At 36.8% G+C, this 13803-nt stretch overlaps 1 protein-coding gene across 2 annotated transcripts in view; it reads left to right on the forward strand.

Moving 5' to 3' along the window:
• LOC133542571 (protein PALS1-like) overlaps nucleotides 1-13803 on the forward strand; it is a 99731-nt gene that overhangs the window by 65070 nt on the left and 20858 nt on the right. For both annotated transcript variants that reach the window (XM_061886836.1, XM_061886837.1), the window contains exons 5-7: nucleotides 4867-4974; nucleotides 7059-7136; nucleotides 7234-7374. In XM_061886836.1, the coding sequence (XP_061742820.1) occupies nucleotides 4867-4974; nucleotides 7059-7136; nucleotides 7234-7374 (327 nt within the window). The remainder of the gene's footprint in view (nucleotides 1-4866; nucleotides 4975-7058; nucleotides 7137-7233; nucleotides 7375-13803) is intronic.

The raw sequence follows: 13803 nt of genomic DNA on the forward strand, positions 1-13803 counted from the left end.
GTGAAGATAGAGTAGCACCAAGATGGTTGCGGTGAAGATAGAGTAGCACCAAGATGTTGCGGTGAAGATAGAGTAGCACCAAGATGGTTGCGGTGAAGATAGAGTAGCACCAAGATGGTTGCGGTGAAGATAGAGTAGCACCAAGATGGTTGCGGTGAAGATAGAGTAGAACCAAGATGGTTGCGGTGAAGATAGAGTAGCACCAAGATGGTTGCGGCGAAGATAGAGTAGCACCAAGATGGTTGCGGCGAAGATAGAGTAGCACCAAGATGGTTGCGGCGAAGATAGAGTAGCACCAAGATGGTTGCGGCGAAGATAGAGTAGCACCAAGATGGTTGCGGCGAAGATAGAGTAGCACCAAGATGGTTGCGGCGAAGATAGAGTAGCACCAAGATGGTTGCGGCGAAGATAGAGTAGCACCAAGATGGTTGCGGCGAAGATAGAGTAGCACCAAGATGGTTGCGGCGAAGATAGAGTAGCACCAAGATGGTTGCGGCGAAGATAGAGTAGCACCAAGATGGTTGCGGCGAAGATAGAGTAGCACCAAGATGGTTGCGGCGAAGATAGAGTAGCACCAAGATGGTTGCGGCGAAGATAGAGTAGCACCAAGATGGTTGCGGCGAAGATAGAGTAGCACCAAGATGGTTGCGGTGAAGATAGAGTAGCACCAAGATGGTTGCGGTGAAGATAGAGTAGCACCAAGATGGTTGCGGTGAAGATAGAGTAGCACCAAGATGGTTGCGGTGAAGATAGAGTAGAACCAAGATGGTTGCGGTGAAGATAGAGTAGCACCAAGATGGTTGCGGTGAAGATAGAGTAGAACCAAGATGGTTGCGGTGAAGATAGAGTAGCACCAAGATGGTTGCGGTGAAGATAGAGTAGAACCAAGATGGTTGCGGTGAAGATAGAGTAGCATCAAGATGGTTGCGGTGAAGATAGAGTAGCACCAAGATGGTTGCGGTGAAGATAGAGTAGCACCAAGATGGTTGCGGTGAAGATAGAGTAGAACCAAGATGGTTGCGGTGAAGATAGAGTAGCATCAAGATGGTTGCGGTGAAGATAGAGTAGAACCAAGATGGTTGCGGTGAAGATAGAGTAGCACCAAGATGGTTGCGGTGAAGATAGAGTAGCACCAAGATGGTTGCGGCGAAGATAGAGTAGCACCAAGATGGTTGCGGCGAAGATAGAGTAGCACCAAGATGGTTGCGGCGAAGATAGAGTAGCACCAAGATGGTTGCGGTGAAGATAGAGTAGCACCAAGATGGTTGCGGTGAAGATAGAGTAGCACCAAGATGGTTGCGGTGAAGATAGAGTAGCACCAAGATGGTTGCGGTGAAGATAGAGTAGAACCAAGATGGTTGCGGTGAAGATAGAGTAGCACCAAGATGGTTGCGGTGAAGATAGAGTAGAACCAAGATGGTTGCGGTGAAGATAGAGTAGCATCAAGATGGTTGCGGTGAAGATAGAGTAGAACCAAGATGGTTGCGGTGAAGATAGAGTAGCACCAAGATGGTTGCGGCGAAGATAGAGTAGCACCAAGATGGTTGCGGCGAAGATAGAGTAGCACCAAGATGGTTGCGGCGAAGATAGAGTAGCACCAAGATGGTTGCGGCGAAGATAGAGTAGCACCAAGATGGTTGCGGTGAAGATAGAGTAGCACCAAGATGGTTGCGGTGAAGATAGAGTAGCACCAAGATGGTTGCGGTGAAGATAGAGTAGCACCAAGATGGTTGCGGTGAAGATAGAGTAGAACCAAGATGGTTGCGGTGAAGATAGAGTAGCACCAAGATGGTTGCGGTGAAGATAGAGTAGAACCAAGATGGTTGCGGTGAAGATAGAGTAGCACCAAGATGGTTGCGGTGAAGATAGAGTAGAACCAAGATGGTTGCGGTGAAGATAGAGTAGCATCAAGATGGTTGCGGTGAAGATAGAGTAGCACCAAGATGGTTGCGGTGAAGATAGAGTAGCACCAAGATGGTTGCGGTGAAGATAGAGTAGAACCAAGATGGTTGCGGTGAAGATAGAGTAGCATCAAGATGGTTGCGGTGAAGATAGAGTAGAACCAAGATGGTTGCGGTGAAGATAGAGTAGCACCAAGATGGTTGCGGTGAAGATAGAGTAGCACCAAGATGGTTGCGGCGAAGATAGAGTAGCACCAAGATGGTTGCGGTGAAGATAGAGTAGCACCAAGATTAGCTGGCCACCTGTTGTTGTTTTTAATGTAACCCTTGACCCGGATACAGAACCTGCTAGATGAATCATTTCACAATATAATTAACAGGCCAAAATATGTCGAATATGCCTAAAAATTTTTCTTCAAAAAATCCTGGAAAGTGACTAAAGAGGTTCAACTACTAAGAATGGTCAAGTCAGTTAACAAGCACATGCAATTCTTCTCATTTTGATCTACAGTCTACAAGCAATTTGACTTTGAGGTCAGTGAAAGATGTATTGTGTCGTTGTGTACAGCCTGCTTTGTCATCCTCCTGACTTCCCCAACCGTAGTTCTTCTCTTAGATGGTCTTTTCACACAGTTGATGGAGTTTCTCTGCTCTTGTGACCCTTCAGATGCTAAAGTTTAACTGGGTATCTCTGCCTACTTTGAGTTGAACTATTGTTGCTCAAGTACCTCATCATCAAATCTGAATGGTTGCATCAACACTTGCATTCCTCCTCCATCCATGTGCAGTCTGTTCAAGTGTCTGTTTTGTCATGGCTCTGTAATCCCCAACGTTCATGTTTATAACCCAGTCGCTGTGTGTTTGCCGTGTGAACTTCACACTATTCAATCAAGTAAGTTGTCAGGAAATGTGAAAATAGTCTGTGGGTGATACTGCAAAAGTTTGAAGCGGTACAAAATCCAGTATTTTTTTGGCATCGACCAAATCCCGGCAGTCCTAGCGGGCACCGATTGACGTGAAATCCAGCAGTGCCATATTACAGTACGTGGTAAGTGCGTGACATCATGCACTCTTGCACACTCATATAACTCTTTGCATTTCAGCAGCAACAGCAGACTCAGCCAAACTATCTCTTAAGTAATAATGCCATATGCCATGCCAACTAAAAATTGACAGAAAACACTCCAACGTGAGTAGCCACTTCTCTAAAAATGCGCTAGCTTGATGCTACTGGTTAGCTTAAGCGATTTTACTTGGCAATTTGAAGACCTCCAAATGTGTTAATGAAAACTACAACTTGGATGCACATTACCATCAAAAATCTGGTGGGTAGTAATAAAATACTTATTGTCTTAACTATTTTTAGGCCACACAATGCCAATAACATAAACTTGACATTATCGTCTTGGACTTGCAACTTCATGTCATACTTGTAAATGATAATATGACAACTGGACATCAGATATAATCAGGTCATTTTTAAATTATGCAAGTGTTGTTTTGATATGTCATCTTAGTGACATCATGCACAAAAGTGCACTCATAGCTTGTTTTAAAATGTCTCTGACAATCTTGCACTTTCTGTTTGGAAAGGACATGAATGTTTGTGTCACTGTGCCAATAACTGTTTCATAAATACACTTTTAGTTGGGGTTTCCCCCATGAAAGTTTAAAAGTAGCATATATGAATGCAGTATGAAGAAGAATGTTTGAATGTAGACACATAGAATCATCATACTGCTGTCATTATATGTATCAAGTGTTCATTCACGGCTAAGGCCAAATATCCACATATATATGCTGTACGGTCACATGACCTAAACATATATATGGTCACATGACCTAAACATATATATGGTGTATGGTCACATGACCTAAACATATATATGGTCACATGACCTAAACATATATATGGTGTATGGTCACATGACCTAAACATATATATGGTGTATGGTCACATGACCTAAACATATATATGGTGTATGGTCACATGACCTAAACATATATATGGTCACATGACCTAAACATATATATGGTGTATGGTCACATGACCTAAACATATATATGGTGTATGGTCACATGACCTAAACATATATATGGTCACATGACCTAAACATATATATGGTCACATGACCTAAACATATATATGGTGTATGGTCACATGACCTAAACATATATATGGTGTATGGTCACATGACCTAAACATATATATGGTGTATGGTCACATGACCTAAACATATATATGGTGTATGGTCACATGACCTAAACATATATATGGTGTATGGTCACATGACCTAAACATATATATGGTGTATGGTCACATGACCTAAACATATATATGGTGTATGGTCACATGACCTAAACATATATATGGTGTATGGTCACATGACCTAAACATATATATGGTGTATGGTCACATGACCTAAACATATATATGGTGTATGGTCACATGACCTAAACATATATATGGTGTATGGTCACATGACCTAAACATATATATGGTGTATGGTCACATGACCTAAACATATATATGGTGTATGGTCACATGACCTAAACATATATATGCTGTATGGTCACATGACCTAAACATATATATGGTGTATGGTCACATGACCTAAACATATATATGGTGTATGGTCACATGACCTAAACATATATATGGTGTATGGTCACATGACCTAAACATATATATGGTGTATGGTCACATGACCTAAACATATATATGGTGTATGGTCACATGACCTAAACATATATATGGTGTATGGTCACATGACCTAAACATATATATGGTGTATGGTCACATGACCTAAACATATCCTCATATTTAAAAAGGCCATATCACCCCCCCCTAATTTGAACTGATATTTATGTGGGTGTGTATATTTTAAAGCTTACTTGGATTTTATTTTCATAGAAGCTTCCTCCATATTCCTGTCTAAAGGTTTGTGCCATTTCTTGTGTCTAGTCTGATTTCCAGTCTGCACTTAAGATCCATAATGCTGTGGCCGGCAGCATGCACCGACCCTCCCCTCCATACCCCCACACAAACCAGGCACTGCACTTGGCACTGGAGGTACTACATTTCTGATATTGCCGTCCTTGTACAACAGGCAAAAGCAGTGAAGTTGTCAGCTTGTGTAAATGCTAAATAAAAAGAGAATACAACAAATCCTTTTCAACTTATATTCAATTGAATAGACTGCAAAGACAAGATATTTCATCTTCACACTGACAAACTTTCTTATTTGTTGCAAATAATGATGAACTTAGAATGTAATGGCAGCAACACACTGCAAAAAAGGCATGTTTACCAGTGTGTTACATGGCCTTTTCTTTTAACAAAACTCAGTAAAGGTTTGGGAACTGAGGATACACATTTTTGAAGTGGAATTCTTTCCCATTCTTGCTTGATGTACAGCTTAACTTGTTCAACAGTCTCCTGCCTCATATTTTAGCCTGCACACATTTTCAATGTCTGGACTACAGGCAGGCCAGTCTAGTACCCTTTTACTATGAAGCCACGTGGCTTGGCATTGGCTTGCTGAAATAAGCAGGGGCGTCCATGATAACAACATATGTTGCTCCAAAAGCTGTAAAGATGTGTAAGTTAGGCATGCCTTGGCCGCTAATACACCCCTATACCATCACACATGCTGCCTAGAACAATTTCACCCTACAACAATCACTAATACACCCCCATACCATCACACATGCTGCCTAGAACACTTTCACCCTACAACAATCACTAATACACCCCCATACCATCACACATGCTGCCTAGAACACTTTCACCCTACAACAATCACTAATACACCCCCATACCATCACACATGCTGCCTAGAACACTTTCACCCTACAACAATCACTAATACACCCCCATACCATCACACATGCTGCCTAGAACACTTTCACCCTACAACAATCACTAATACACCCCCATACCATCACACATGCTGCCTAGAACACTTTCACCCTACAACAATCACTAATACACCCCCATACCATCACACATGCTGCCTAGAACACTTTCACCCTACAACAATCACTAATACACCCCCATACCATCACACATGCTGCCTAGAACACTTTCACCCTACAACAATCACTAATACACCCCCATACCATCACACATGCTGCCTAGAACACTTTCACCCTACAACAATCACTAATACACCCCCATACCATCACACATGCTGCCTAGAACACTTTCACCCTACAACAATCACTAATACACCCCCATACCATCACACATGCTGCCTAGAACACTTTCACCCTACAACAATCACTAATACACCCCCATACCATCACACATGCTGCCTAGAACACTTTCACCCTACAACAATCACTAATACACCCCCATACCATCACACATGCTGCCTAGAACACTTTCACCCTACAACAATCACTAATACACCCCCGTACCATCACACATGCTGCCTAGGACACTTTCACCCTACAACAATCACTAATACACCCCCATACTATCACACATGCTGCCTAGAACACTTTCACCCTACAACAATCCCCATCGTTCTTTTCCTCTTTGGGCCACAGTTTCCAATTTGAAATGTGGACTGGTCAATCCATCTTAGATGAGCTCGGGCCCAGCAAAGCGTTTCTGGGTGTTGTTGATAAATGGCTTTGGCTTTGCATACTAGAGTTTTAACTTGCACTTACAGATTTAGCGACCAACTGTAGTTACTGGTTTTTTGAAGTGTTTCTGAGTCCATGTGGTGATATCTTCTACACACTGATGTGGCTTTTTGATGCAGTACTGCCAGAGGGATCCAAGGTCACGGGCATTGCTGCTTACGTGCAGTGATTTCTCCACATTCTCTGAACCTTTTGATGACATTATGGAGTGTAGATGGTGAAATCCCTAAATTCTTTGAAATAGCTGCTTGAGAAATGTTGTTCTTAAACTGTTGGACATCAAATTCCAAATGAGCTAATATTTGCAAAAAAGAAGAAAGTTTGTCAGTGTGAAGATGAAATATCTTGTCTTTGCAGTCTATTCAATTGAATATAAGTTGAAAATGATTTGTTGTAGTCTCTTTTTATTTAGCATTTACACAAGCTGACAACTTCACTGGTTTTGTACTTTGTATGAGCTTCATGTGAGATTTCATCTGATCGAGTGGGATGTTGTTGTTTCAGGTCAGAAATCTCAGTCAAGCAAGTCAAAACAAAGAAGGATTAGAACTTTCCAGTCTGCTCTCAGACCCCCACATGCAGGTAGAGAATCTGTTGGTGCACCTTTCAAAGAAAAGGTCTTGCTTGATGTGATGTTGTGGTGATGATTTGTGTATTCGAATGTTGCCCTGTGTTGCAGTCTTTGCTTCTGGCACATGACGGCATAGCAAAGAGAGAAATGGAACCGGAAGCACCAAGCAGCCAAACAGAGACTTTGGCGCAGTGGGGTGGAGAGACTGTCAAGATTGTCCAGCTGGAGAAGGCCCGAGACATACCATTGGTAAAAACAACCTTTCATTTTGTCTTCATGATCCATTCTTGGATGATCAATATTGTAGCACTGGAAGCTACTTCTTTTTTATTGGTGTTGGCTATTAACCTGGATTCTACCCAACCTACTATATGCACTCCAACTTTATCATTTTGTAGTCAAGACATACAGAAACATTCCCACTGCACTAAGAAAATCTCATACTTTCCATTTTCAAATGGACCGCAATTCTTATTTGTAATGATTATTAATACAAATTTAAACAATCAAAAATCTATTTCTTCTTTTAATCTGTCCTGTCCAGACACTCTTGGAAAATCATCTTGTTGATGTAGAAGAGTGCTGGGCAAATGAAGGCCCGGGGGCCACATGCGGCCCGTTGAGCTTTTCAATCTGGCCCCCGGACACACCCAAATTATTTAGGTGTTTAAGTGTAGCTTCCATTATGGTGTGCACTCACCTTTTCTAATCACCCGAAGTATTCAACTGTACTATTGATTGATTGATTGAGACTTTTGTTAGTAGATTGCACAGTACAGTACATATTGTTAGTAGATTGCACAGTACAGTACATATTATTAGTAGATTGCACAGTACAGTACATATTATTAGTAGATGTCACAGTACAGTACATATTATTAGTAGATTGCACAGTACAGTACATATTATTAGTAGATGTCACAGTACAGTACATATTATTAGTAGATTGCACAGTACAGTACATATTATTAGTAGATGTCACAGTACATATTATTAGTAGATTGCACAGTACAGTACATATTATTAGTAGATTGCACAGTACATATTATTAGTAGATTGCACAGTACAGTACATATTATTAGTAGATGTCACAGTACAGTACATAGTATTAGTAGATTGCACAGTACAGTACATATTATTAGTAGATGTCACAGTACAGTACATATTATTAGTAGATTGCACAGTACAGTACATATTATTAGTAGATTGCACAGTACAGTACATATTATTAGTAGATTGCACAGTACAGTACATATTATTAGTAGATTGCACAGTACAGTACATATTATTAGTAGATGTCACAGTACAGTACATATTATTAGTAGATGTCACAGTACAGTACATATTATTAGTAGATGTCACAGTACAGTACATATTATTAGTAGATTGCACAGTACAGTACATATTATTAGTAGATTGCACAGTACAGTACATATTATTAGTAGATTGCACAGTACAGTACATATTATTAGTAGATGTCACAGTACATATTATTAGTAGATTGCACAGTACAGTACATATTATTAGTAGATGTCACAGTACAGTACATATTATTAGTAGATTGCACAGTACAGTACATATTATTAGTAGATTGCACAGTACAGTACATATTATTAGTAGATTGCACAGTACAGTACATATTATTAGTAGATGTCACAGTACATATTATTAGTAGATTGCACAGTACAGTACATATTATTAGTAGATTGCACAGTACAGTACATATTATTAGTAGATTGCACAGTACAGTACATATTATTAGTAGATTGCACAGTACAGTACATATTATTAGTAGATTGCACAGTACAGTACATATTATTAGTAGATTGCACAGTACAGTACATATTATTAGTAGATGTCACAGTACAGTACATATTATTAGTAGATGTCACAGTACAGTACATATTATTAGTAGATGTCACAGTACAGTACATATTATTAGTAGATTGCACAGTACAGTACATATTATTAGTAGATTGCACAGTACAGTACATATTATTAGTAGATTGCACAGTACAGTACATATTATTAGTAGATGTCACAGTACATATTATTAGTAGATTGCACAGTACAGTACATATTATTAGTAGATGTCACAGTACAGTACATATTATTAGTAGATTGCACAGTACAGTACATATTATTAGTAGATTGCACAGTACAGTACATATTATTAGTAGATGTCACAGTACAGTACATATTATTAGTAGATTGCACAGTACAGTACATATTATTAGTAGATGTCACAGTACAGTACATATTATTAGTAGATGTCACAGTACAGTACATATTATTAGTAGATGTCACAGTACAGTACATATTATTAGTAGATGTCACAGTACAGTACATATTATTAGTAGATTGCACAGTACAGTACATATTATTAGTAGATGTCACAGTACAGTACATATTATTAGTAGATTGCACAGTACAGTACATATTATTAGTAGATTGCACAGTACAGTACATATTATTAGTAGATTGCACAGTACAGTACATATTATTAGTAGATTGCACAGTACAGTACATATTATTAGTAGATGTCACAGTACAGTACATATTATTAGTAGATTGCACAGTACAGTACATATTATTAGTAGATTGCACAGTACAGTACATATTATTAGTAGATGTCACAGTACATATTATTAGTAGATTGCACAGTACAGTACATATTATTAGTAGATTGCACAGTACAGTACATATTATTAGTAGATTGCACAGTACAGTACATATTATTAGTAGATTGCACAGTACAGTACATATTATTAGTAGATTGCACAGTACAGTACATATTATTAGTAGATTGCACAGTACAGTACATATTATTAGTAGATGTCACAGTACAGTACATATTATTAGTAGATGTCACAGTACAGTACATATTATTAGTAGATGTCACAGTACAGTACATATTATTAGTAGATTGCACAGTACAGTACATATTATTAGTAGATGTCACAGTACAGTACATATTATTAGTAGATGTCACAGTACAGTACATATTATTAGTAGATGTCACAGTACAGTACATATTATTAGTAGATTGCACAGTACAGTACATATTATTAGTAGATTGCACAGTACAGTACATATTATTAGTAGATTGCACAGTACAGTACATATTATTAGTAGATGTCACAGTACATATTATTAGTAGATTGCACAGTACAGTACATATTATTAGTAGATGTCACAGTACAGTACATATTATTAGTAGATTGCACAGTACAGTACATATTATTAGTAGATTGCACAGTACAGTACATATTATTAGTAGATGTCACAGTACAGTACATATTATTAGTAGATTGCACAGTACAGTACATATTATTAGTAGATGTCACAGTACAGTACATATTATTAGTAGATGTCACAGTACAGTACATATTATTAGTAGATGTCACAGTACAGTACATATTATTAGTAGATGTCACAGTACAGTACATATTATTAGTAGATGTCACAGTACAGTACATATTATTAGTAGATTGCACAGTACAGTACATATTATTAGTAGATGTCACAGTACAGTACATATTATTAGTAGATTGCACAGTACAGTACATATTATTAGTAGATTGCACAGTACAGTACATATTATTAGTAGATTGCACAGTACAGTACATATTATTAGTAGATGTCACAGTACAGTACATATTAGTAGATTGCACAGTACAGTACATATTATTAGTAGATTGCACAGTACAGTACATATTATTAGTAGATGTCACAGTACAGTACATATTATTAGTAGATTGCACAGTACAGTACATATTATTAGTAGATGTCACAGTACAGTACATATTATTAGTAGATTGCACAGTACAGTACATATTATTAGTAGATTGCACAGTACAGTACATATTATTAGTAGATGTCACAGTACAGTACATATTATTAGTAGATTGCACAGTACAGTACATATTATTAGTAGATGTCACAGTACATATTATTAGTAGATGTCACAGTACAGTACATATTATTAGTAGATGTCACAGTACAGTACATAGTATTAGTAGATGTCACAGTACAGTACATATTATTAGTAGATTGCACAGTACAGTACATATTATTAGTAGATGTCACAGTACAGTACATATTATTAGTAGATTGCACAGTACAGTACATATTATTAGTAGATTGCACAGTACAGTACATATTATTAGTAGATGTCACAGTACAGTACATATTATTAGTAGATTGCACAGTACAGTACATATTATTAGTAGATTGCACAGTACAGTACATATTATTAGTAGATGTCACAGTACAGTACATATTATTAGTAGATTGCACAGTACAGTACATATTATTAGTAGATGTCACAGTACAGTACATAGTATTAGTAGATGTCACAGTACAGTACATATTATTAGTAGATGTCACAGTACAGTACATATTATTAGTAGATTGCACAGTACAGTACATATTATTAGTAGATGTCACAGTACAGTACATATTATTAGTAGATGTCACAGTACAGTACATATTATTAGTAGATTGCACAGTACAGTACATATTATTAGTAGATTGCACAGTACAGTACATATTATTAGTAGATGTCACAGTACAGTACATATTATTAGTAGATTGCACAGTACAGTACATATTATTAGTAGATGTCACAGTACAGTACATATTATTAGTAGATTGCACAGTACAGTACATATTATTAGTAGATGTCACAGTACAGTACATATTATTAGTAGATGTCACAGTACAGTACATATTATTAGTAGATGTCACAGTACAGTACATATTATTAGTAGATTGCACAGTACAGTACATATTATTAGTAGATTGCACAGTACAGTACATATTATTAGTAGATGTCACAGTACAGTACATATTATTAGTAGATTGCACAGTACAGTACATATTATTAGTAGATGTCACAGTACATATTATTAGTAGATGTCACAGTACAGTACATATTATTAGTAGATTGCACAGTACAGTACATATTATTAGTAGATGTCACAGTACAGTACATATTATTAGTAGATTGCACAGTACAGTACATATTATTAGTAGATGTCACAGTACAGTACATATTATTAGTAGATTGCACAGTACAGTACATATTATTAGTAGATTGCACAGTACAGTACATATTATTAGTAGATTGCACAGTACAGTACATATTATTAGTAGATGTCACAGTACAGTACATATTATTAGTAGATTGCACAGTACAGTACATATTATTAGTAGATTGCACAGTACAGTACATATTATTAGTAGATGTCACAGTACATATTATTAGTAGATGTCACAGTACAGTACATATTATTAGTAGATTGCACAGTACAGTACATATTATTAGTAGATTGCACAGTACAGTACATATTATTAGTAGATGTCACAGTACAGTACATATTATTAGTAGATTGCACAGTACAGTACATATTATTAGTAGATTGCACAGTACAGTACATATTATTAGTAGATGTCACAGTACATATTATTAGTAGATGTCACAGTACAGTACATATTATTAGTAGATTGCACAGTACAGTACATATTATTAGTAGATTGCACAGTACAGTACATATTATTAGTAGATGTCACAGTACAGTACATATTATTAGTAGATTGCACAGTACAGTACATATTATTAGTAGATTGCACAGTACAGTACATATTATTAGTAGATGTCACAGTACATATTATTAGTAGATGTCACAGTACAGTACATATTATTAGTAGATTGCACAGTACAGTACATATTATTAGTAGATGTCACAGTACAGTACATATTATTAGTAGATGTCACAGTACAGTACATATTATTAGTAGATTGCACAGTACAGTACATATTATTAGTAGATTGCACAGTACAGTACATATTATTAGTAGATGTCACAGTACAGTACATATTATTAGTAGATTGCACAGTACAGTACATATTATTAGTAGATGTCACAGTACATATTATTAGTAGATGTCACAGTACAGTACATATTATTAGTAGATTGCACAGTACAGTACATATTATTAGTAGATGTCACAGTACAGTACATATTATTAGTAGATTGCACAGTACAGTACATATTATTAGTAGATTGCACAGTACAGTACATATTATTAGTAGATTGCACAGTACAGTACATATTATTAGTAGATGTCACAGTACAGTACATATTATTAGTAGATTGCACAGTACAGTACATATTATTAGTAGATTGCACAGTACAGTACATATTATTAGTAGATGTCACAGTACAGTACATATTATTAGTAGATTGCACAGTACAGTACATATTATTAGTAGATGTCACAGTACAGTACATATTATTAGTAGATTGCACAGTACAGTACATATTATTAGTAGATTGCACAGTACAGTACATATTATTAGTAGATTGCACAGTACAGTACATATTATTAGTAGATGTCACAGTACAGTACATATTATTAGTAGATTGCACAGTACAGTACATATTATTAGTAGATTGCACAGTACAGTACATATTATTAGTAGATGTCACAGTACATATTATTAGTAGATGTCACAGTACAGTACATATTATTAGTAGATTGCACAGTACAGTACATATTATTAGTAGATTGCACAGTACAGTACATATTATTAGTAGATGTCACAGTACAGTACATATTATTAGTAGATTGCACAGTACAGTACATATTATTAGTAGATTGCACAGTACAGTA

This window comes from Nerophis ophidion, linkage group LG24 (genome assembly GCF_033978795.1).
Source record: "Nerophis ophidion isolate RoL-2023_Sa linkage group LG24, RoL_Noph_v1.0, whole genome shotgun sequence".
NCBI lineage: Eukaryota > Metazoa > Chordata > Actinopteri > Syngnathiformes > Syngnathidae > Nerophis > Nerophis ophidion.